Source organism: Manis javanica, chromosome 5, assembly GCF_040802235.1.
Source record: "Manis javanica isolate MJ-LG chromosome 5, MJ_LKY, whole genome shotgun sequence".
NCBI lineage: Eukaryota > Metazoa > Chordata > Mammalia > Pholidota > Manidae > Manis > Manis javanica.
The window spans coordinates 102,294,859-102,318,460 of record NC_133160.1 but is presented as its reverse complement, the minus strand read 5'-3'; the positions used below and the strand labels follow the sequence as shown (position 1 = coordinate 102,318,460).

The window sequence follows — 23,602 nt, the reverse complement described above, 5'->3', positions numbered from 1 at the left end:
GACTAAATCAAGAATTTAGGACAGTACCTGATACATTATCGAATAGATAATAGTTTCTGCTTAGAAACAGGATCAAAATCCTTTACTATGAAGTTTCTTAACCTAAATGTGACTCATTCACTGAATTTCACAAGGGTCACTGATTGTGATTTATGTTTTCTGAGTATGACTTTCTGATGTAAGGACCAACATTCCTTACCGCATGTATGTGTTTAACATGATCTTGAAAATATTCTTTAATAGAAACCCAACAAACCTACTCAGTTTTTTCAATTTATAATTCTGATGTATAGTCTCATCTCACTGAGCCTCACTTACATCTGAGAAATTTCCAAATACTAAAAAAAAAAGGACCTTTACATAATCCATTTTCCTTTAATTTGAAGGTTAACTCTTGTTCTGCTCAAGACAAAAAAATGGCAACACCAAAAGTTTAGGTTTGATTCATTTATTATTGTTGCCACTTAGGGGTACATTTTCCCAATTCTGCCTCAAATCCCAGTGATACATTTTATACTTGCATTACATATCCGTCTCTAGTTTCCTTGTGCTGAAATGTTTGGATTGGAATGTGAGGTATCTCAGGAAATAGAGTGGTAATGCATAGGATGAAATGTTTGAGCTATATTTCTTATATTACATGAAATTCATTGTGAAACGCCACAAGATAAAATCCTTTATTATAGAGAGCTTGAAGTTTCTGTTTTTATGTAGAATAGAAAAGGAAACACGTGAATTATAGAAAATTTAAGTGTGATTAAAAATAATATATCTTAAGCATTTAGAATACAAATTCTGCAAAGCCTTCAGATGTGCTACAAAATCTTGGAAATTATTGTAAACCTGTTTTTGTTCTTTTTCTCCATTTTCTATAAGATTAGTTCCTAAAATATTTCTCTGTGTATTATGTAAAATTAGCTTTAGCTAAAGAACAAATGGCAGTAAGTGAAGACTGCCAGGGGCCTCAAAAGGTGCTATTGAAGAAAAAAAGATAACTAGGAAAAGCAAAGTACAAATGCTAAAATTCTGGTTAATATTAGAAGAAATCAATTTAAATCTGGTAAATTAGATTTATTTACTACTTATTATTTAGAGCTAATGTATGGAGAAGAGTCTAAGTTACATTATTCAGAAATAGAGATGTTTTGGAAAATAGGCATTTTTGACTCAGTTACTTGACATCAACTAAATGTAGAATATAGTCCATGTAGGACTTAGTGTCCTTTAGTTTTATATCCAATAACAGCATCAAACCTAACATTGATCTTTTGTTTTAAAATTGTCAGGAAACGCTCAGGAAGGATCCTAAAAGAAAGATACATAAAAATAATTAGGAAATTAATATTAAGTACATTTTAAAAATATATGTTTGTCTTAAACAAGATTAAGAACTTAAACTCTGAGTTGATACTATGTGTCTTTCCAATTAAATCCATTTCCTTTTCAAAAGGAAAAGGAAGGCTTAACCTTCTTTAGGGTATGAGTGACAAAGTATTTAGTTTTTGAAATAAATATACTCATAGTTTTCAAAAGATCTAAGAGAGTAGATGTATAGAACTGAATAGTTGCAAGCTAAAGGCTTTTTAAAAGAGAAACCTGACACTGGAAAGGAAGTGAGAATATGAGCTAATTTTGTACTTTATAACCCATAATATTAATGAAATGTTCCACTAAGAGACCAGGGAAGCAGAATTGCTAAATGAAAATGTAGACAATACCTTGTCTGCATAATGCTGAGCCAGTTATTTAACTTTTGAGTTTAAATTCCTCACATGTAAATGGAAAAATTAAAACCTACCCAACACTGTTCTTGTGAAGAACCAATGTATGAATATCAAATGCCTCAAACAGTCATGGGCACATAGTTGGTCTAATTTTTTTCTCTCCACCCTATACTTTAGACTATTGAAGAACTTGCCACATTCCAGTGAGTCTGAGAGAAACTAAACGTAATATGTAAGTCAGTGTAATTATACACAGACATCGGCCTAGACGGCATTAAAATAGGGTTTGGGCATTGATTACTAAATGTTCACAGTCAGAGCAAAGTCGATGCAATTATAATAATCGTGGTGCTTATAATAAAAGAGTGGTATATAACATTTATTGAGTAGTGTACTGAATACTTTAAACACATTATGTGTATTCCTGTAATTGCCACGTGACAGGTAAAGAAACTGCACTTCAGAGAAGTTAAGTAACTCATACAGTTCATGTTGTGAGCAAGTCACACAAACATAGCTTCATCTAACTCCAGAGCACAAGCTTTGAGCCTCAATGTTAAAGGTCTAGGAAATAGAATTCATTTATTCAATAAACAATTTGGTGCCTCCTATGTATACATTGAGTCTTCAAAGTCTGGTGGATAAAGTGATGAAAAACAGGCAAAACACCTTCCCTCTCACATTCCATGCAGTCACTGAGTGCTCACTTCTCTGACAAAGTAAGTGTAATGCTAAACACTTCACAGATTCTAACTCAGTTATTAACCAAGGAGATCTCTGAACTTTACTACCTAAACCTCTAAGGTATGTATGTATGTATATGTAACCATATTTTCAAACAGAAGGGACTGATGTATATTACTTATGATCAATCTTTTGAATTGTGATCAGTCTCTAGGTCAGTAATTTCAGTGTATGATCTTTGAACCAGCTGCTATGGCAGTTCCTATTAAAATACAGATTTCTGGGGTCCACCTCAAGCATCTTATATTAAAATCTCTAGAGGTGAGATAAAGGAATCTATTTTTTAAAATGACTTCCCAATTCCTGATAACCCACCATTTTGGAGAAGTCCGACTCTATGGACAGGTAGCAAGGTGCTTTTTTTGTTTTACCTAAGGCATCTCTTACCTCATTACTTGATCAGCCTCATTGCTACACAGCTTTCCCAGATAAGAAATGAGCAACACATTATGATGAAGTATTGTTTAAACCAATGATTTCCAATCTGGCTGTACACGACAATCACTGGAGAGCTGTACCTCTGAGAACAGGCCACACTCCAGATCAATTAAATCGGTGAGTAGGTCTCATGCACTAGCATTTTTGAAACTCCCAGGTGAATACAACATGCACCAAAGTTGAGAGTTACTGCTCTAAAGAAATGCTTCTCAATTTTGAATATGCATACAAATCACCTTACGGATCTTATGAAAACACAAATTTTGATTCAGGAGATTAGGAGATTCTGTATTTCTAACAAACTCCCAGTGACACTGCTGCTGCTGGCCTACAGACCAAATGTGAAGTAGCAAGGCTCAAGGATCTCTGAGATATAAAAGATTATTTAGCAAGTCCTATGCTTCAATGTGATTTAATACAACATAAGAGCTCCATGATTATCTTTTATATACTTTTTAAAATTAATTAATTTAATTTAATTTTTATTTTGGTATCATTAATCTACAATTACATGAAGAACATTATGTTTATTAGGCTCCCCCTTCACCAAATCCCCCCCACATACCCCTTCACAGTCACTGTCCATCTGTGTAGTAAGATGCTGTAAAATCACTACTTGTCTTCTCTGTGTTGCACAGCCCTCCCCGTGCCCCCTACACACTATACATGCTAATCGTAATGCCCTCTTTCTTTTTCCCTGCCCTTATCCCTCCCTTCCCACCCATCATCCCCAGTCCCTTTCCCTTTGGTAACTATTAGTCCATTCTTGAGTTCTATGATTCTGCTGCTGTTTTGTTCCTTCAGTTTTCCTTTGTTCTTATACTCTACATATGAGTGAAATCATTTGGTACTTGTCTTTCTCCACCTGGCTTATTTCACTGAGCATAATACCCTCTAGCTCCATCCATGTTGTTGTGAATGGTAGGATCTGTTTTTTTCTTATGGCTGACTAATATTCCATTGTGTATATGTACCACATCTTCTTTATCCATTCATCTACTGATGGACATTTAGGTTACTTCCATATCTTGGCTATTGTAAATAGTGCAGCGATAAACATAGGGGTGCATCTGTCTTTTTCAAACTGGAGCGTTGCACTCTTAGGGTAAATTCCCAGAAGTGGAATTCCTGGGTCAAATGGTATTTCTATTTTGAGCATTCCGAGGAACCTCCATACTGCTTTCCACAATGGTTGAACTAATTTACATTCCCACCAGCAGTGCAGGAGGGTTACCCTTTCTCCACAACCTCGCCAACATTTGTTGTTGTTTGTCTTTTTGATGATGGCGATCCTTACTGTTGTGAGGTGGTATCTTTTTGTGGTTTTAATTTGCATTCCTATGATGATTAGCGATGTGAAGCATCTTTTCATGTGCCTGTTGGCCATCTGGATTTCTTCTTTAGAGAACTGTCTATTCAGCTCCTCTGCCCATTTTTTAATTGGATTATTTGCTTTTTGTTTGTTGAGGTGTGTGAGCTCTTTATATATTTTGGATGTCAATCCTTTATTGGATCTGTCATTTATGAATATATTTTCCCATGCTGTAGGATACCTTTTTGTTCTATTGATGGTGTCCTTTGCTGTACAGAAGCTTTTTAGCTTGATATACTCCCACTTGTTCATTTTTGCCTTTGTTTCCCTTGCCCAGGGAGATATGTTCATGAAGAAGTCACTCATGTTTATGTCCATGAGATTTTTGCCTATGTTTTTTTCTTAGAGTTTTATGGTTTCATGACTTACATTCAGGTCTTTGATCCATTTTGAATTTACTTTTGTGTATGGGGTTAGACAGTGATCCAGTTTTATTCTCTTACATGTAGCTGTCCAGTTTTGCCAGCACCATCTGTTGAAGAGAATGTCATTTCCCCATTGTATGTCCATGGCTCCTTTATTGTATATTAACTGACCATACATGTTTGGGTTAATGTCTGGAGTCTCTATTCTGTTCCACTGGTCTGTGGCTCTGTTCTTGTGCCAGTACCAAATTGTCTTGATTACTGTGACTTTGTAGTAGAGCTTGAAGTTAGGGAGTGAGATCCCCCCCACTTTATTCTTCCTTCTCAGGATTGCTTTGGCTATATGGTGATTCCATATGAATTTTTGAACTATTTGTTCCAGTTCATTGAAGAATGCTGTTGGCAATTTAATAGGGATTGCATCGAATCTGTATATTGCTTTGGGCAGGATGGCCATTTTGGTGATATTAATTCTTCCTAGCCAAGAGCATGGGATGAATTTTTATTTGTTAGTGACCCCTTTAATTTCTCATAAGAGTGTCTCATAGAGTTTTCCGGGTATAGGTCTTTCACTTCCTTGGTTAAGTTTATTCCTAGGTCTTTTATTCTTTTTGATTTTATTGTGAATGCAATTGTTTCCCTGATTTCTCTTTCTATTAGTTCATTGTTAGTTTATAGGAAAGCTACAGATTTCTGTGTTAATTTTGTATCCTACAACTTTGCTGAAATCCGATATTAGTTCTAGTAGTTTTGGAGTGGAGTCTTTAGAGTTTTTTATGTACAATATCATGTCATCTGCAAATAGTGACAGTTTGACTTCTTCTTTACCAATGTGGATTCCTTGTATTTCTTTGTTTTGTCTGATTGCCGTGGCTAGGACCTCCAGTACGATGTTGAATAACAGTGGGAAGAGTGGGCATCCCTGTCTTGTACCCAATCTCAGAGGAAAAGCTTTCAGCCTCTCGCTGTTCAGTATGATGTTAGCTGTGGGTTTATCATATATAGCCCTTATTATGTTGAGGTACTTGCCCTCTATGCCCATGTTGTTGAGAGTTTTTATCATGAACGGATGTTGAATTTTATCAAATGCTTTTTCAGCATCTATGGAGATGATCATGTGGTTTTTGTCCTTTTTGTTGATGTGGTGGATGATGTTGATGGATTTTCGAATGTTGTACCATCCTTGCATCCCTGGAATGAATCCCACTTGGTCATGGTGTACGATCCTTTTGATGTATTTTTGAATTCGGTTTGCTAATATTTTGTTGAGTATTTTTGCATCTACGTTTATCAGGGATATTGGTCTGTAGTTTTCTTTTTTGGTGGGGTCTTTGCCTGGTTTTGGTATTAGGGTGATGTTAGCTTCATAGAATGAGTTTGGGAGTATCCGCTCCTCTTCTATTTTTTGGAAAACTTTAAGGAGAATGGGTATTATGTCTTCTCTGTATGTCTGATAAAATTCCGAGGTAAATCCATCCGACCCGGGGGTTTTGTTCTTTGGTAGTTTTTTGATTACCGCCTCAATTTTGTTGCTGGTAATTGGTCTGTTTCGATTTTCTGTTTCTTTCTGGGTCAGTCTTGGAAGGTTGTATTTTTCTAGGAAGTTGTCCATTTCTACTAGGTTTCCCAGCTTGTTAGCTTATAGATTTTCATAGTACTCTCTAATAATTTTTTGTATTTCTCTGGGGTCCGTCATGATTTTTCCTTTCTCGTTTCTAATTCTGTTGATTTGTGTTGACTCTCTTTCCCTCTTAATAAGTCTGGCTAGAGGCTTATCTATTTTGTTTATTATCTCGAAGAACCAGCTCTTGGTTTCATTGATTTTTGCTATTGTTTTATTCTTCTCAATTTTATTTATTTCTTCTCTGATCTTTATTATGTCCCTCCTTCTGCTGACCTTAGGCCTCATTTGTTCTTCTTTTTCCAATTTCGATAATTGTGACATTAGACTATTCATTTGGGATTGTTCTTCCTTCTTTAAATATGCCTGGATTGCTATATACTTTCCTCTTAAGACTGCTTTCGCTGTGTCCCACGGAAGCTGGGGCCTTGCATTGTTGCTGTCATTTGTTTCCATATATTGCTGGATCTCCATTTTAATTTGGTTGTTGATCCATTGATTATTTAGGAGCATGTTGTTAAGCCTCCATGTGTTTGTGAGCCTTTTTGCTTTCTTTGTACAATTTATTTCTAGTTTTATGCCTTTGTGGTCTGAAAAGTTGGTTGGTAGGATTTCAATCTTTTTGAATTTACTGAGGCTCTTTTTGTGGCCTAGTATGTGGTCTATTCTGGAGAATGTTCCATGTGCACTTGAGAAGAATGTGTATCCTGTTGCTTTTGGATGTAGAGTTCTATAGATGTCTATTAGGTCCATCTGTTGTAGTGTGTTGTTCAGTGCCTCTGTGTCCTTACTTATTTTCTGTCTGGTGGATCTGTCCTTCGGAGTGAGTGGTGTGTTAAAGTCTCCAAAAATGAATGCATTGCATTCTATTTCCTCCTTCAATTCTGTTAGTATTTGTTTCACATATATTAGTGCTCCTGTATTGGGTGCATATATGTTTATAATGGTTATATCCTCTTGTTGGACTGAGCCCTTTACATTATGTAATGTCCTTCTTTATCTCTTGTTACTTTCTTTATTTTGAGGTCTATTTTGTCTGATACTAGTATTGCAACACCTGCTTTTTTCTCTCTTTTGTTTGCATGAAATATCTTTTTCCATCCCTTGACTTTTAATCTGTGCATGTCTTTGGGTTTGAGGTGAGTCTCTTCTAAGCAGCAAATAGATGGGTCTTGCTTTTTTATCCATTCTGTTACTCTGTGTCTTTTGATTGGTGCATTCAGTCCATTTACATTTAGGGTGATTATTGAAAGATATGTACTTATTGCCATTGTAGGCTTTAGATTCGTGGTTACCAAAGGTTCAAGGTTGGCTTGTTTACTACCTTACTGTCTAACTTAACTTGCTTATTGAGCTATTATAAACACAGTCTGATGATTATTTCTCTCCCTTCTTATTCCTCCTCCTCCATTCTTTATATGTTGGGTGTTTTGTTCTGTGCTCTTTTTAGGAGTGCTCCCATCTAGAGCAGTCCCTCTAAAATACCCGGTATAGGTGGTTTGTGGGAGGCAAATTCCCTCAACTTTTGCTTGTCTGGGAATTGTTTAATCCCTCCTTCATATTTAAATGATAATCGTGCTGGATACAGTATCCTTGGTTCAAGGCCCTTCTGATTCATTGCATTAAATACATAATGCCATTCTCTTCTAGCCTGTAGGGTTTCTGTTGAGAAGTCTGATGATAGCCTGATGGGTTTTCCTTTGTAGGTGACCTTTTTCCTCTCTCTGGCTGCCTTTAATACTCTGTCCTTGTCCTTGAGCTTTGCCATTTTAATTATTATGTGTCTTGGTGTTGTCCTCTTTGGGTCCCGTCTCTCGGGAGTTCTGTGTGTCTTCACAGTCTGAGCAACTATTTCCTCCCCTAGTTTGGGGAGGTTCTCAGCAATTATTTCTTCAAAGACACTTTCTATCCCTTTTTCTCTCTCTTCTTCTTCTGGTACCCCTATAATGTGGATATTGTTCCTTTTGGGTTGGTCACACAGTTCTCTTAATATTGTTTCATTCCTGGAGATCCTTTTATCTCTCTCTGCATCAGCTTCTATGTGTTCCTGTTCTCTAGTTTCTATTCCATCAATGGCCTCTTGCATCTTATCCATTCTGCTTATAAATCCTTCCAGAGTTTGTTTCACTTCTGTAATCTCCCTCCAGACTTCATCCCTTAGCTCTTGCATATTTCTCTGCAGCTCTGTCAGCATGTTTATGATTTTTATTTTGAATTCTTTTTCAGGGAGACTGGTTAGGTCTGTCTTTGCAGATCTTCTCTCAGGTGTTGTCTGAACTATCTTGGACTGGACTAAATTTTTTTGCCTTTTCATGGTGATAGCGGTGGCTGTAGGCAGGTTGCGGGTGTTTCAGCTGGAAGAAGAAAGTCCTTTCCTGCTTGCTGGATGCCTTGCCCTTCTCTGCTGCCTGTGATGGTTACCTGCACTCCTGGAGTAGCCAGCGGGTTAATCCCCTAAGCTGCTGTGGGCGGGTCTCTGTCAGAGCAGCATGGAGCCCTGCGGGGAGTGGCAGGCATGCCAGGTGCGCTCCTCCGTGATAGCGCGCCCCTGCCAGGCAGCTGTGTACCAGCAGCAGCCTTTGGGTCTGGCCCAGGTTGGCTGTGTGTTGGGCTGGGATTCCAGTTGGTTACTGGGATCACGCCTGCTCCCTCTGGCTCCACTGCAGGTGCGTGTGGGGCTCTCCCAAGTGGGCCTCTACTGGGCTCCTCTGGCTCTACTGCCGCCAGTGCACGCGAGATGTGCCCAGGCTGTTCGGTTGCTGCCGCTGCGGGCTCGCACAAGTCTCTCCTGGTACCCTCTGGTGCCGTTGGCATATGCAACCTTCTGGCACCGCTGCCCCTGGCATGCACTGCCACTCTCCTGCTACTGGGTCGGTGTGTCAGGGTCTGTGCCATTTGGAGGAACGACTGGCAGGCTGCTTAGTGCCATGAGGGGCTTCAGAGCTGCGCTGCCTCCCCGGAGTTTAGGGTGCCTAAGGTTCCCCGGGATTCCCAGCTGCTGGCTAAGTGTGCCGGGACAACTTCGTCCAGCTATGGTGTCCCTTTCTCTTTAAGACTTGCAGAAAGCACTCGCTTTTCTTTTGTCTCAGGGGTGCCAGTTGTGGGAACCTGCCCACAGGTTTTGCTTTTCTATTTCTCTAATATCCAGCCCCCCGTGCGCTTTGTGTCTGCGCTCCGGGTGCGGATTTCTAGAGCTGGTTGTTTAGCAGTCCTGGGCTTTCACTCCCTCCCCGTTCTGACTCCTTTCTTCCCACCAGGTTCTGGGGTGGGGGAGCGTTGGGTATCAAACCCCTGGCTGCAGCTTGTATCTTACCCCCTTCATGTGATGCTGAATTCTCACAGATGTAGATGTATCCTGGCTGTTGTACTGCATCCACTAGTGTCTCTTCTAGGAATAGTTGTATTTATTGTATTTTCATAAATATATATGTTTTGGGGAGGAGATTTCCTCTGAAGTACTCATGCCACCATCTTCCTGTGATCCCTTATCTTTTATATACTTTAATAAATACCTAAGAATGTAACTAGTCTGCAATATCACTGTCCTATGATTACATTATGCAATAAAGCTTAAAAACTATCATTCTTCATGTTCATTCATTCAAAAGACAAGACTTCCAGAAATATGCAAATTTATTTGTTTAAAAAAGAAACTTGTGGAATTTATTCAGTTAGTTTATCTAATTGCTATAGCAATCTTGCTTTTTAATGATCAACAAATATGGTTTTAAAAATTCATGGATTATTTAAGCTTATTATTTTTATTAATATAATTCCATTTAATTGTGCTTTATGAGATGTCTGGTTTTAAATCTGAGTAAAAACATGTAATAGATACATTTTTTAACATATAATGCTGACAGACATAACTGTCACTTACCTTTCCATCACTGTTAAAAGGCTTATAACAGATGGAACAAAAATCATTTTCTGCTCAGTCAGGATTCCATTCATCAGCCTATTTACTACTTCCTCAGGTTCCAGGGTGGGTCCCAGGCTGAAATCAGAAGCAGTCCTCAGAAACAAAACAATTCACTGAGGCTACAGCTTGGTGCTAAACAAAAAGTTAAATTACCATAGGAACCATAACAGAGCTCACTTGTAGCATCCAGCACATCATAGGTGCTCAAAAATGGTAGATGCTTTAGCCTTAATAACAACAACTACCCTTTATTTAGTACTTATCATGTAGTGCATACCATGCTATACATTCTATGTAAGTTATGCTACTAAAATTTTACAACAACTCTATGAAAGAGCTAAAATTGTCCCTATTTTACAAAGGAGAATTCAGAAGTAACTAGGACTCAAAAATAATTTATCTATATTAGGGCTGATAAATTCACTTTGAAAACCTTTAGAAGTCTTGGGAAAGAAGTCAGATACCATTACACAAGTTTTATTATATACCAAGACTCTTTAGTGAACAATATCTAAATTGTCAGAGGAATTAAAATATAGTAATGTGCCTGGCTCTACATCTTGATCTCCATATGGAACTCTTATATTTTAAGGTCTTGACTTAATTTTCAGCTTTGTTACTTGGTTCCATATTACATCTTTACTCTGTGTAATCAGTTTGGTATATGCACTACTGAATAGCAAGTAGTCCCTAAAAAGTAGCTTTGTTGGAGCCATGAATATACAGTGGGGAAATGACAGCCTCTTCAACAGTTGGTGTTGGCAAAACTGGACAGCTACATGTAAGAGGATTAAACTGGATCATTGTCTAACCCCATACACAAAAGTAAATTCGAAATGGATCAAAGACCTGAAAGTCATGAAAGCATAAAACTCTTAGTAAAAAAATAGGCAAAAATCTCTTGGACATAAACATGAGCAACTTCTTCATGAACACATCTCCCCAGGCAAGGGAAACAAAAGTAAATGAACAAGTGGGACTATATCAAGCTGAAAAGCTTCTGTACAGCAAAGGACACCATCAATTGAACAAAAGGACATCCTACAGTAAGGGAGAATATATTCATAAATGACACATCCAATAAAGAGTTGACATCCAAAATATATAAAGAGCTCATGCACCTCAACAAACAAAAAGCAAATAATCCAATTAAAAAATGGGCAGAGGATCTGAACAGACACTTCTTCAAAGAAGAAATTCAGATGGCCAACAGGCTCATGAAAAGACGCTCCACATCACTAATCATCAGAGAAATGCAAATTAAAACCACAATGAGATATCACCTCACACCAGTAAGCATGGCCACCATCCAAGACAAACAACAACAAATGTTGGTGAGGATGTGGAGAAAGGGGAACCCTCCTGCACTGCTGGTGGGAATGTAAATTAGTTCAACTACTGTGGAAAGCAGTATGGAGGTTCCTCAAAAAGCTCAAAATAGAAATAACATTTGACCTGGGAATTTCACTCCTAGGAATTTACCTTAAGAATGCAGAAGCCCAGTTTGAAAAAGACATATGCACCCCTATGTTTATTGCAGCACTATTTACAATAGCCAAGAAATGGAAGCAACCTAATTGTCCATCAGTAGATGAATGGATAAAGAAGATGTGGTACATATACCCAATGGAATATTATTTAGCCATAAGAAGAAAACAAATCCTACCATTTGCAACAACATGGATGGAGCTAGAGGGTATTATGCTCAGTGAAATAAGCCAGGCAGAGAAAGACAAGTGTCAAATGATTTCACTCATATGTGGAGCATAAGAACGAAGGAAAAACTGAAGGAACAAAACAGCAGCAGACTCACAGAATCCAAGAATGGACTAAGAGTTACCAGAGGGAAAGGGACTGAGGAGGATGGGTGGGAAGGGAGGGATAAAGGGGTAAAAGGGGCATTATGATTAGCAGACATAATGTAGGTGGGGGGGCACAGGGAGGGCAGTACAACCCAGAGAAGACAAGTAGGGATTCTATAGCAACTTACTATGCTGATGGACAGTGACTGTAATGGGGTATTTGGTGAGGACTTGATGATAGGGGAAGTCTAGTAACCAAAATGGTGCTTATGTGATTGTAGATTAAAGATACCAAAAAAAAAAAAAAAAAGTAGGTCTCTGCAACTCTGGCATTTTTTCTCTGTCCTGGTCTTCCCTGATCATTTCCTGCCTGGGACCCACCTTGCTTCCATAACCTCTCACCACCATTCCAGAGCCATGGAATGCCTGCTCTTCAAAGTTAGGTACCAGTGAGCCCTGCCCAGGCTGACCCAATTAGCTCCTCATTAATCAGTACACACCCAAGTCCAGTGTCCGCATTCCCTCCTCTACAGCTCATCCCAGCTGAGTGTTTTGTTTCAGTGATTTTTCAGTCACTACCATCCATGCATACTCTGACTTCTACACTCTCCAAACAAACAAACAAACAAACAAAGAAACAAACAAAAAAGTGGCTCTGTTATCTGGGTATTAGAATAAGTGCACTTACTATAGAACTGCCCAAGCATAGGTCCTGAGTTTTTTTTTTTTTTTTTTTTTTTTTTTTTGAGAGGGCATCTCTCATATTTATTGATCAAATGGTTGTTAACAACAATAAAATTCAGTATAGGGGGGTCAATGCTCAATGTACAATCATTAATCCATCTCAAGCCTAATTCTCGTCAGTCTCCAATCTTCTGAAGCATAACGAACAAGTTCTTACATGGTGAACGAATTCTTACAGAGTGAATAAATTCTTACATGGTGAACAGTACAAGGGCATTCATCACAGAAACTTTCGGTTTTGATCATGCAATATGACCTATAAACCATCAGGTCAAATATGAATATTCATTTGATTTTTGTACTTGATTTATATGTTGATCCCACATTTCTCCTATTATTATTATTATTTTTATTTTTAATAAAATGCTGAAGTGGTAGGTAGATGCAAGATAAAGGTAGAAAACATAGTTTAGTGCTGTAAGAAGGCAAATATAGATGATCAGATGATCAGGTGTGTGCCTATGGACTAAGTATTAATCCAGGCTAGACAAGGGCAGCAAGACATCCACAGATGCAGAAGATTTCTCTCAAAGCAGGGGGGGTGAGGTTCTGAGCCTCACCTCTGTTGATCCCCAAATTCTCACCTGATGGCCCCCCTGCGACTGTGCCTGTCTTAGGTTGTTCCTCCCTTGAGGAATCTTACCCGTCTCTGGCTAACCAGTCATCTTCCGGGGCCATACAGGGAAATGTAAAGTTGGTAAGTGAGAGAGAAGCCATATTGTTTGCAAAGGTTAGCTTTTTACTTCTTTGCAGATTTATGCCCTGTGGCTTCTATGCCCAGCACTTGTCTCGAGGTATCTTTACCACCTGGAGGAATTATGATACTCGGTAAATTCGATATGAGGCACGAATTCTATTTAAGGTTTGTAATTAGGAAGGAAGAAGAAAAGCTATAGATGTAGCATATGAAGGAAACTTGGGAGGATTGATTATTTCTTTGACATATCTTCTTGTATAGTACCTTAAGTATGTATAGGTTTTAAACTACTAACTAATTTGCACACACATATTAACATAATAGGAATACGGTGACCTAAACAAAGCAAATCTATAATTACCAGCCATCTCCAGTGAAGCCAAGAAAACCATTTAGGCACCCTAGGCATTTGTGAAAATTTATCTATGATATGATGGATATTGTCCAACTGTACTTGAACCATCAGACAAATTAAAGCAGCCCATTTCTGGGATCTGTTCACTTCCCATATGTTCTTTTAACCATAGATAGTCTATAGTCATGAGATTTTGGGGTGCTACAACTTGCACCCCTCCCAACTCCTGGTTGAGTTCCAACAGTACAGATCCAGTCAAATTCGTTGTCAGGTCCTGAGTTTTTAACATTTGAGTATATGACTTAGATAAATAGACATAATTAAATACACTCATCAGATTTGCCAATGTCACAAAACTGTGTGACTAACATTTTGGGTAGGCAGATTTTAAACATGTGTGACTCATTAAGAGAAGTAAAACAAAAAGAAATGGATGGGATTCTATAGGAACAAATATAGAATAGTTCATTCAGAAAGAAAAACGTGCAGTAAAGTTAAATTGGGATAACTGAGAAGTGTACTATTGTATTCAAAGTGAGCATGGTAATTGGATACATGAAAGAGAGCAGAGCTTAAAATATATATAATACAATCTTTCATTCTTCACAGAGTCGATCATTTATTCGAATACTGTGTTCATCCCAACACCCTGAAGCAATAGTATTACATATGAAAAGCTTGGAGATGTGGGAGGAGAGGAAATATAATAATGAAAGCAATGGCTTTTGGCTGAATGGAGGTAAAAATAAAAGGCAATGGAAGCTTGAAGGAGACTAGACAGTCCTTTAGACTGTGGCACTGGATTAACAGGTGCCAAGTAGGATGAATAAAGAAGCCGACAGATGCTAGTATCTTGAAAAGTGTTGAGAGAGATTCACATTCTAGCATATTGCTACCAGATTTCAGTATTCCCTAACTCCATGGAAGCTTACAAATGTCTGTGTAAACAGTACAACACATTCCTCATTCACACTGTAGCCTTGCTAACCTATCAACCAAATGGTGCTGCATTGACTGAACTCTTCTTAGTGTACTCCACCTCTTTTCCTAAAAGGTCTTAGCTTCTCAGAGAAAGACAAGTTTCAAATGATTTCCCTCATTTGTGGAGTATAACAACAAAGTAAAACGAAGGAACAAAACAGCAACAGACTCACAGACTCCAAGAAGGGACTAGCGGTTACCAAAGGGGAGGGATGGAGGAGGGAGAAGGGGATTGAGGGGTATTATGATTAGTACACATGGTGTGAGGGGGTCATGGGGAAGATAGTGTAGCAGAGAAGAAAAGTAGCGACTCTGTGGCATCTTACTACTCTGATGGATAGTGACTGCAATAGGGTATGGGGGGAGACTCGATAATATGGGTGAATATAACAACCACGTTGTTTTTCATGTGAAATCTTCATAAGAGTGCATATCAACAAAACCTTAATAAAGAAAAATACAAAAAAAAAAAACGGTCTTAGCCTCTGTCTGAGGAACTTTCATTAAATTTAATGGCTGGCCAATATCACGATTTTAAAAGGACCAAAAGAAAAGGCTTCCAGAAAAATTCAGTTTCTTGGCAGAATAAAATCATAATCATTAAGATATCAGTACATGGGAATACTTTTTTTTTCCATTGTCTAATGTGAACAAGGGTTGAAAATCCTATTATATAAGTATTCATAAAGGATTTTTGTGGAGACTATCCAAAACACTTTGGGCCAATATGTTGGGGTAGAGAATGCATGAATGCATGTCAGGGCAAACTTAGGGAGAAGGAGTATTTTCAGGTAGAAGGACTGTGTTTGATTATTTAGCTCTACTGCTTAAGAAGCTGAGTAATTTTGGGGAAGACATTTCTACTCCTTAAAGTTCAGTAGCATTTTGTATTTAATATGACAAGTGGGGAGAACACAGCTGGTAAAAAGCAACAACTAGCTTTCCAGTGGACAGAATTACCAGTTTTGTAGCATTTTCCAATTCCTGGAAATACTCCCTTCATAGCCAATTTCAAGCTACCTATGTGGTGTCACAATGAGTCTAAGCCAGCTTAAGCACTCACTGGTAATGTGATGGTTAATTGGGAAATGCACATATAAGTACTTCATACAGTTTGACTATACAAATGTTACTTCTCAGCTTCTTACATAACATCTCCTTTTTTACGGTACTTGCCAATAGAAATGAGTATCTTTCTGTAGCACAAAAGAAACAAAATTCTTAGAGAAAACAAACTTTGTTACACATATTACAGATAGAGGAGTAGACATTTTAAAAGGATGGTCAACATAGTGCTTGGCTGTCAAAAAAATTAATCAGAACATCCCATTACACTTATTCTAATAATTTCAGACTATGCTGCATTGTTTATCACTACTTGGAAAGAATGAGGTAACTTATTTGAAGGTAAAACATTCAGTTAAAAGCTGTTCATATACCAGACTCTATCAAAAAAGTATTAGAACTAATAACTGGATTCAGCAAAGTTGAAGGATATAAAATTAATACACAGAAATCTGTTGCATTCCTATATACTAACAATGAACTAGCAGAAAGAGCAATCAGGAAAACAATTCCATTTACAATTGCATCACAAGGATAAAATACCTAGAAATAAGCCTAACCAAGGAGGTGAAAGACCTATACTCTGAAAACTGTAAGATACTCACAAGAGAACTTAAAGACACCAATAAGTGGAAATCTATCCCATGCTCATGGATAGGAAGTATTTATATTGTCTAAATGGCCATCCTGCCCAAAGCAATTTGCAGATTCAAATTCAATGCAATCCCTATCAAAATTCCAACAGCGTTTTTCAGTGAACCAGAACAAATAGTTCTAAAATTCCTATAGAACCACAGAAGACTCTGAATAGCCAAAGCAATCCTGAGAAGGAAGAACAAAGTTGGGGGGATTATGCTCCCTAACTTCAAGCTATACTACAAAGCCACAGTACTCAAAACAGTTTGATACTGGCACAAGAACAGACCCATAGAACAATGGAACAAAATAGAGAGCCCAGATATAAACCCACACATATACAATCAAGTAATATATGATAAAGGAACCATGAATATACAGTGGGGAAAAGATAGCCTCTTCAATAAATGGTGCTGGGAAAACTAGATAGCTACATGCAAGGGAGTGAAACTGGATTACTGTCTAAATCCATACACAAAAGCAACCTCAAAATGGATTAAAGACCTGAATGTAAGTCATGAAACCATAAAACTCTTAGAAGAAAACAGAGGAGAAAATCTCTTGAAGATAAATCTGAGCAAATTTTTCCTGGACGCATCTCCTTGGGCAAGGGAAACAAAATAAAAAATGAACAAGTGGGACTACATCAAACTAAAATGCTTCTGTAGAGCAAAGGACATCATCAGCAGAACAAAAAGTCATCCTACAGTATGGGAGAATATATTCATAAATGATTCATCTGATTAGGGTTTAACATCCAAAATATATAAGGAGCTCATACTCCTCAACACGAAAAAAACAAATAACCTGATTACAAAATGGATGGAGGATCTGAACAGACATTTCTCCAAAAAATAAATACAGAAGGCCAACGGGCACATGAAATGATGCTCCACATTAAACCACAATGAGGTATCACATCACACTAGTCAGAATGGCCACTACCCAAAAGACAAGAAATAATAAGTGTTGGCAAGGATGTAGAGAAATGGGAACCCTCCTGCACTGTGGTTGGGAATGTCAATTGGTGCAGCTACTATGGAAAGCAGTATGGAGGTTCCTCAAAAAACTAAAATAGAAAGACCATATGACTCAGTAATTCCACTTGTAGGAATTTACCTGAAGAAAACAAAATCCCTGAATCAAAAGATATATTTACCCCTATGTTTATCACTGCATTATTTACAATAGCTAATATGTGGAAGCAACCTAAGTGTCCATCAATAGATGAATGGATAAATGTGGTACATATATACAACAGAATATTATTCAGCCATAAAAAGAAAAGAAATTCTGCCATTTGCAAGAACATGGATGGACCTAGAAGGTATTATGCTCAATGAAATAAGCCAGTTGGAGAGAGACAAATACCATAAGATTTCACTTATTTATGGAATTTCAATACAAAGCAAAACAGAAGGAACAAAACAGCAGTAGATTCATAGACACAGAGAAATGACTGGTGGTTACCATGGGGAGGGATTGGGATGCGTGGGTAGGGAAATTGAGGGGGATAAAGGAGCACAAAAATTCTCAATAATAATAGTCACAGGGATAGTACTAGAGCATGGAGAATATAGCCAATGATTCTGTAACATCTTATATTGACAGATAGTAGCTGTACTAGTGTGGGTGAGGTTTTAATAATATTAGTAACTGTTGAACCACTGTGGTGTATATATGAAACTAATATAAGATTGTATATCAGTAAAAAACAAAGTTCATATGCCAAACAATAGAGCTCCAAAATACATGAATCAAAAATGGAGAGGACTGAAAGGAGGTAAGATAGTTTAAAAGTAACAGTTGGAAACATCAATCCCAGTTTCAATGATGGATTGAACAACTAGACAGAAGACAGCAAACAAACAAAAGACCTGCACAATAATATAAACTAATGAGACCTAACAGCATCTATAGACACCCCCCCAAAATAGCAGAATACATATTCTCAATGGTACAAGGAACACTCTCTAAGACAGGCAATATATTAGACCACAAAACAAGTCCATTAAATTTAAAATGAACTCCTACAGTGTATGTTCTCCAACCACAATGGAATGAAATTAGGAAAACTGGAAAATTCATAAATATATGGAAATTAACCAATGAGACAAAGAAAAAAACCACAGGAAATTAGAAACTACTTTGAGATGAATGAAAAAACATAACATACCAAAATTTATGAGATGTAGCAAAAGCAGTGCTTAGAGGAAAATGTGTAGCTATAAATACTGATATTAAAAAATAAGAAAGAACTCAAGTCAATAACCTAACTTTCCACCTTAAGAAACTAGAAAAAAGAAGAGCGAACTAAACCTAAAGAAAGCAAATTGAAGGGAATATTAAAGATTAAAGCAGAAATGAAAGAACAGATAGTAAATAGAAAGAATTAGTGAAAAAGTATCTGAGAAAATCCAACACTTTTTCATGGAAAAAAAAACATGCAACAAGCTAGGAACATAAAGGGAACCTCCTTAAAGTGATTTTTATAAGCACTTGTATAACACAATGGGACTTGAGTAAGCGGAGTGGAGTAAAGAAGATAACAAAGACTTATTAATCAAGAAAAGATGATTTTTACCTTATAATAATAAAAAAATTAATGTAACAAAGAAGTACTATTTTTTCCCATCATATGGGCAAGAATTAAAAGAGTGCTAATATTCAAAGCTGGCAAAGATGAAGGGAATGGGCACTTTATACCCTGTTGGAGGGAAGATAAATTGGGACAATCTTTCTGGAAGGCAATCAAATAAAACTATCAAAAATAAATAAGTTCCAGATGGGATTAAAGATTGCAGCATGAGAGGAGAGACAGAGGCTTCCTCCTAAAACTGGATACAATTAGAAAATTTAATTGGTGCAACTAATCCTGAGAGAGCAACAGGAAAGAGGATGCATCAGACTGCACACACCTGGAGAAAAGAGCAAACCTCCCCGAACAGGATAACATACCAGAGCTGTGGCTCCATGGGACTCGAGCCCCTCCCCCACCCCAGCTCACCGGCGGGAGGAAGACAAATGGAGTAGGGAGGGAGTGGAAGGCTTAGGACTGCTGAATACCTAGCTCCGGAGATCTGCTCTGGGAGCACAAACCTACATTTCACGGTGCTTCCATGAGACTCGCATGACTGCCGGGTTGGAAAGTTAATACAGGCAGAGTTCCTGGGGACACTGGGATTCCGGCTGCTTGTGGAAAGCAGGGATCCATATCTGGCTGCTCTGGGACAAAAAGTTATACCTGTGTGCCCGGCCGACTGGCTCAGGCAGTGGAGACAGGCACAGCAGCCAGCAGGCAGGGAACAGCTCTTTCCTACCCCCACACACAAGTACCGCTCCCCTGCGACCCCCAACATTGCTTCAGGGGCTCAGCAGCTCCAGAATAGAGCTTCTGGAAACTAGAGGGCACCATATACAAACATGAAATGCCAAAGGAACCTTGTCCAGAGTAAAATTGTTAATAAAACTCCCAAGAAAGATTTAAATGATATGGACCTCGTGACTCTTCCTGAAAGGGAGTTCAAAATAAAAATAATCAACATCCTAATGGAGGCACGGAAAGACATCCAAGAACTCAGGAATGAATTCAGGTCAGAGATCCAATCATTAAAGAACACGATGGAGGGTATTAAAAGCAGGTTGGATATGGTGGAGGAGACAATAAATGAAATAGAAACTAGAGAAGAGGAATACAAAGAAGCTGCGGCACAGAGAGAAAAAAGGATCTCTAAAAATGAAAGAATATTGAGAGAACTGTGTGACCAATCCAAGCGGAACAATATTCGCATTATAGGGATACCAGAAGAAGAAGAGAGAAAAAGGGATAGAAAGTGTCTTTGAGGAGGTAGTTGCTGAAAACTTCCCCAATCTGGGGAAGGAGATAGTCTCTCAGGCCATGGAGATCCACAGATCACCCTACACAAGAGACCCAAGGAAGACAACACCAAGACACATAGTAATTAAAATGGGAAAGATCAAGGATAAGGACAGACTGTTGAAAGCAGCCAGAGACAGAAATAAGATCACATACAAAGGAAAGCCCATCAGACTAACAACAGACTTCTCAGCAGAAACCTTACAGGCCAGAAGGGAGTGGCGTGATGTATTTAATGCCATGAAGTAGAAGGGCCTGGAACCAAGATTACTTTATCTGGTGAGATTAATCATTTAAATTTGAAGGAGGTATTAGACAATTTCCAGATAAGCAAAAGCTGAGAGAGTTTACCTCCCACAAACCATCTCTGCAGTCTATTTTGGAGGGACTGCTATAGATAGAAGTGTTCCTAGGGTTGGATAGCTGTCACGAGAGGTAGTAAAATCATGGTAGGGAGGGTGGAGCAGCTGATTGCGAGGCAAATGCAAAATTAAATTGACTATCCCCAAAGCCAATCAAGGGATAGAGAAAAAGTATAGAATCTGATACCTAATATATAAAGAATGAAGGAGGAAGAAAAAGGAGGAGAAATAGAAAAGAACCTTTAGATTGTGATTGTAAAAGCATACTAAGTGAGTTAAATTAGACTCTGAGATAGTAAGGAAAGTAACGTGGAACCTTTGGTAACCACGAATCTAAAGCCTGAAATGGCAATAAGTACATACCTATCGATAATCACCCTAAACGTAAATGGACTGAAGGCACCAATCAAAAGACATAGAGTCACTGAATGCATAAATAAACAAGACCCATCTATCTGCTGCTTACAAGAGACTCACCTCAAACCCAAAGACATGCACAGACTAAAAGTCAAGGGATGGAAAAAGATATTTCATGCAAACAGTACAGAGAAAAAAGCAGGAGTTGCAGTACTAGTATCAGACAAAATAGACTTCAAAACAAAGAAAGTAACAAGAGATAAAGAAGGACATTACATAATGATAAAGGGCTCAGTTCAACAAGAGGATATAACCATTTTAAATATATGCACCCAACACAGGAGCAACAGCATATGTGAAACAAATACTAACAGAACGAAAGGAGGAAATAGACTGCAATGCATTCATTTTAGGAGACTTCAACACACCATTCACTCCAAAGGACAGATACACCAGACAGAAAATAAGTATGGACACAGAGGCACTGAACAACACACTACAACAGATGGACCTAATAGACATGTATAGAACTCTACACTCAAAAGCAACAGGATACACATTCTTCTCAAGTGCACATGGAACATTCCCCAGAATAGACCACATACTAGGCCACAAAAAGGGCCTCAGGAAATTCCAAAATATTGAAATTCTACCAACCAACTTCTCAGACGACAAAGGAATAAAACTGGAACTAAATTGTACAAAGAAAGCAAAAAGGCTCACAAACACATGGAGGCTTAACAACATGCTCCTAAATAGTCAATGGATCAACAACCAAATTAAAATGGAGATCCAGCAATATATGGAAATAAATGACAACAACAACACAAAGCCCCAATTTCTGTGGGACGCAGCGAAAGCAGTCTTAAGAGGAAAGTATATAGCAATCCAGGCATATTTAAAGAAGAAAGAAGAAACCCAAATGAATAGTCTAATGTCACAATTATCAAAATTGGAAAAAGAAGAACAAATGAGGCCTAAGGTCAGCAGATGGAGATCAGAGAAGAAATAAATAAAATTGAGAAGAATAAAACAATAGAAAAAAATCAATGAAACCAAGAGCTGGTTCTTCGAGATAATAAACAAAATAGATAAGCCTCTAGCCAGACTTATTAAGAGAAAAAGAGAATCAACACACATCAACAGAATCAGAAATGAGAAAGGAAACATCACGACAGACCCAACAGAAATACAAAGAATTAATAGAGACTACTATGAAAACCTATATGCTAAGAAGCTGGAAAACCTAGAAGAAATGGACAACTTCCTAGAAAAATACAACCTTCCAAGACTGACCAAGGAAGAAACACAAAATCTAAACACACCAATTACCAGCAATGAAATTGAAGTGGTACTCAAAAAACTACCCAAGAACAAAACCCCTGGGCCAGATGGATTTACCTCGGAATTTTATCAGACATACAGAGAAGATATAATACCCATTATCCTTAAAGTTTTCCAAAAAATAGAAGAGGAGGGAATACTCCCACACTCATTCTATGAAGCCAACATCACCCTAATACCAAAACCAGGCAAAGACTCCACCAAAAAAGAAAATTACAGACCAATATCCCTCATGAACGTAGATGCAAAAATACTCAATAAAATATTAGGAAACCAAATTCACAAATATGTATCAAAAGGATCATACACCATGACCAAGTGGAATTCATCCCAGGGATGCAAGGATGGTACAACATTCGAAAATCCATCAACATCATCCACCACATCAACAAAAAGAAGGACAAAAACCACATGATCATCTCCATAGATGCTGAAACAGCACTTGACAAAATTCAACATGCATTCATGATAAAAACTCTCAGCAAAATGGGAATAGAGGGCAAGTACCTCAACATAATAAAGGCCATATATGATAAACTCACAGCCAACATCATACTTAACAGTGAGAAGCTGAAAGCTTTTCCTAAGATCAGGAACAAGATAGGGATGCCCACTCTCACCACTGTTATTTAACATAGTACTGGAGGTCCTAGCCATGGCAATTAGACAAAACAAAGACATACAAGGAATCCAGATTGGTAAAGAAGAATTTAAACTGTCACTATTTGCAAATGACATGATATTGTACATAAAAACACCCTAAAGACTCCACTCCAAAACTACTAGAACTGATATCGGAATACAGCAAAGTTGCAGGATACAAAATTAACACACAGAAATCTGTGGCTTTCCTATACACTAATGATGAGCCAATAAAAAGAGAAATCAGGAAAACAATTCCATTCACAATTGCATCAAAAAGAATAAAATACCTAGGAATAAACCTAGCCAAAGAAGTGAAAACTATAAGACACTCTTAAGAGAAGTAAAGAGGACACTAACACATGGAAACTCATCCCATGCTCTTGGGTAGGAAGAATTAATATCATCAAAATGGCCATCCTGCCCAAAGCAATATATAGATTTGATGCAATCTCTATCAAATTTCCAACAACATTCTTCAATGAACTGGAACAAATAGTTCAAAAATTCATATGGAAACACCAAAGAACCTGAACAGCCAAAGCAATCCTGAG

The 23,602-nt window shown here is 37.9% G+C and overlaps 1 protein-coding gene across 1 annotated transcript in view; it reads right to left on the bottom strand.

Annotated features, from left to right (window-relative positions):
- Window positions 1-432: 432 nt before the first annotated feature.
- Window positions 433-23,602, bottom strand: part of LOC108393595 (estradiol 17-beta-dehydrogenase 11) — a 48,819-nt gene continuing 25,649 nt past the window's right edge. The window contains exons 6-7 of the mRNA XM_037021152.2: window positions 10,145-10,261; window positions 433-1,305 (exon numbers count right to left, since the gene is read on the bottom strand). Of these exons, the coding sequence (XP_036877047.1) occupies window positions 1,215-1,305; window positions 10,145-10,261 (208 nt within the window). The 3' untranslated portion in view covers window positions 433-1,214. The remainder of the gene's footprint in view (window positions 1,306-10,144; window positions 10,262-23,602) is intronic.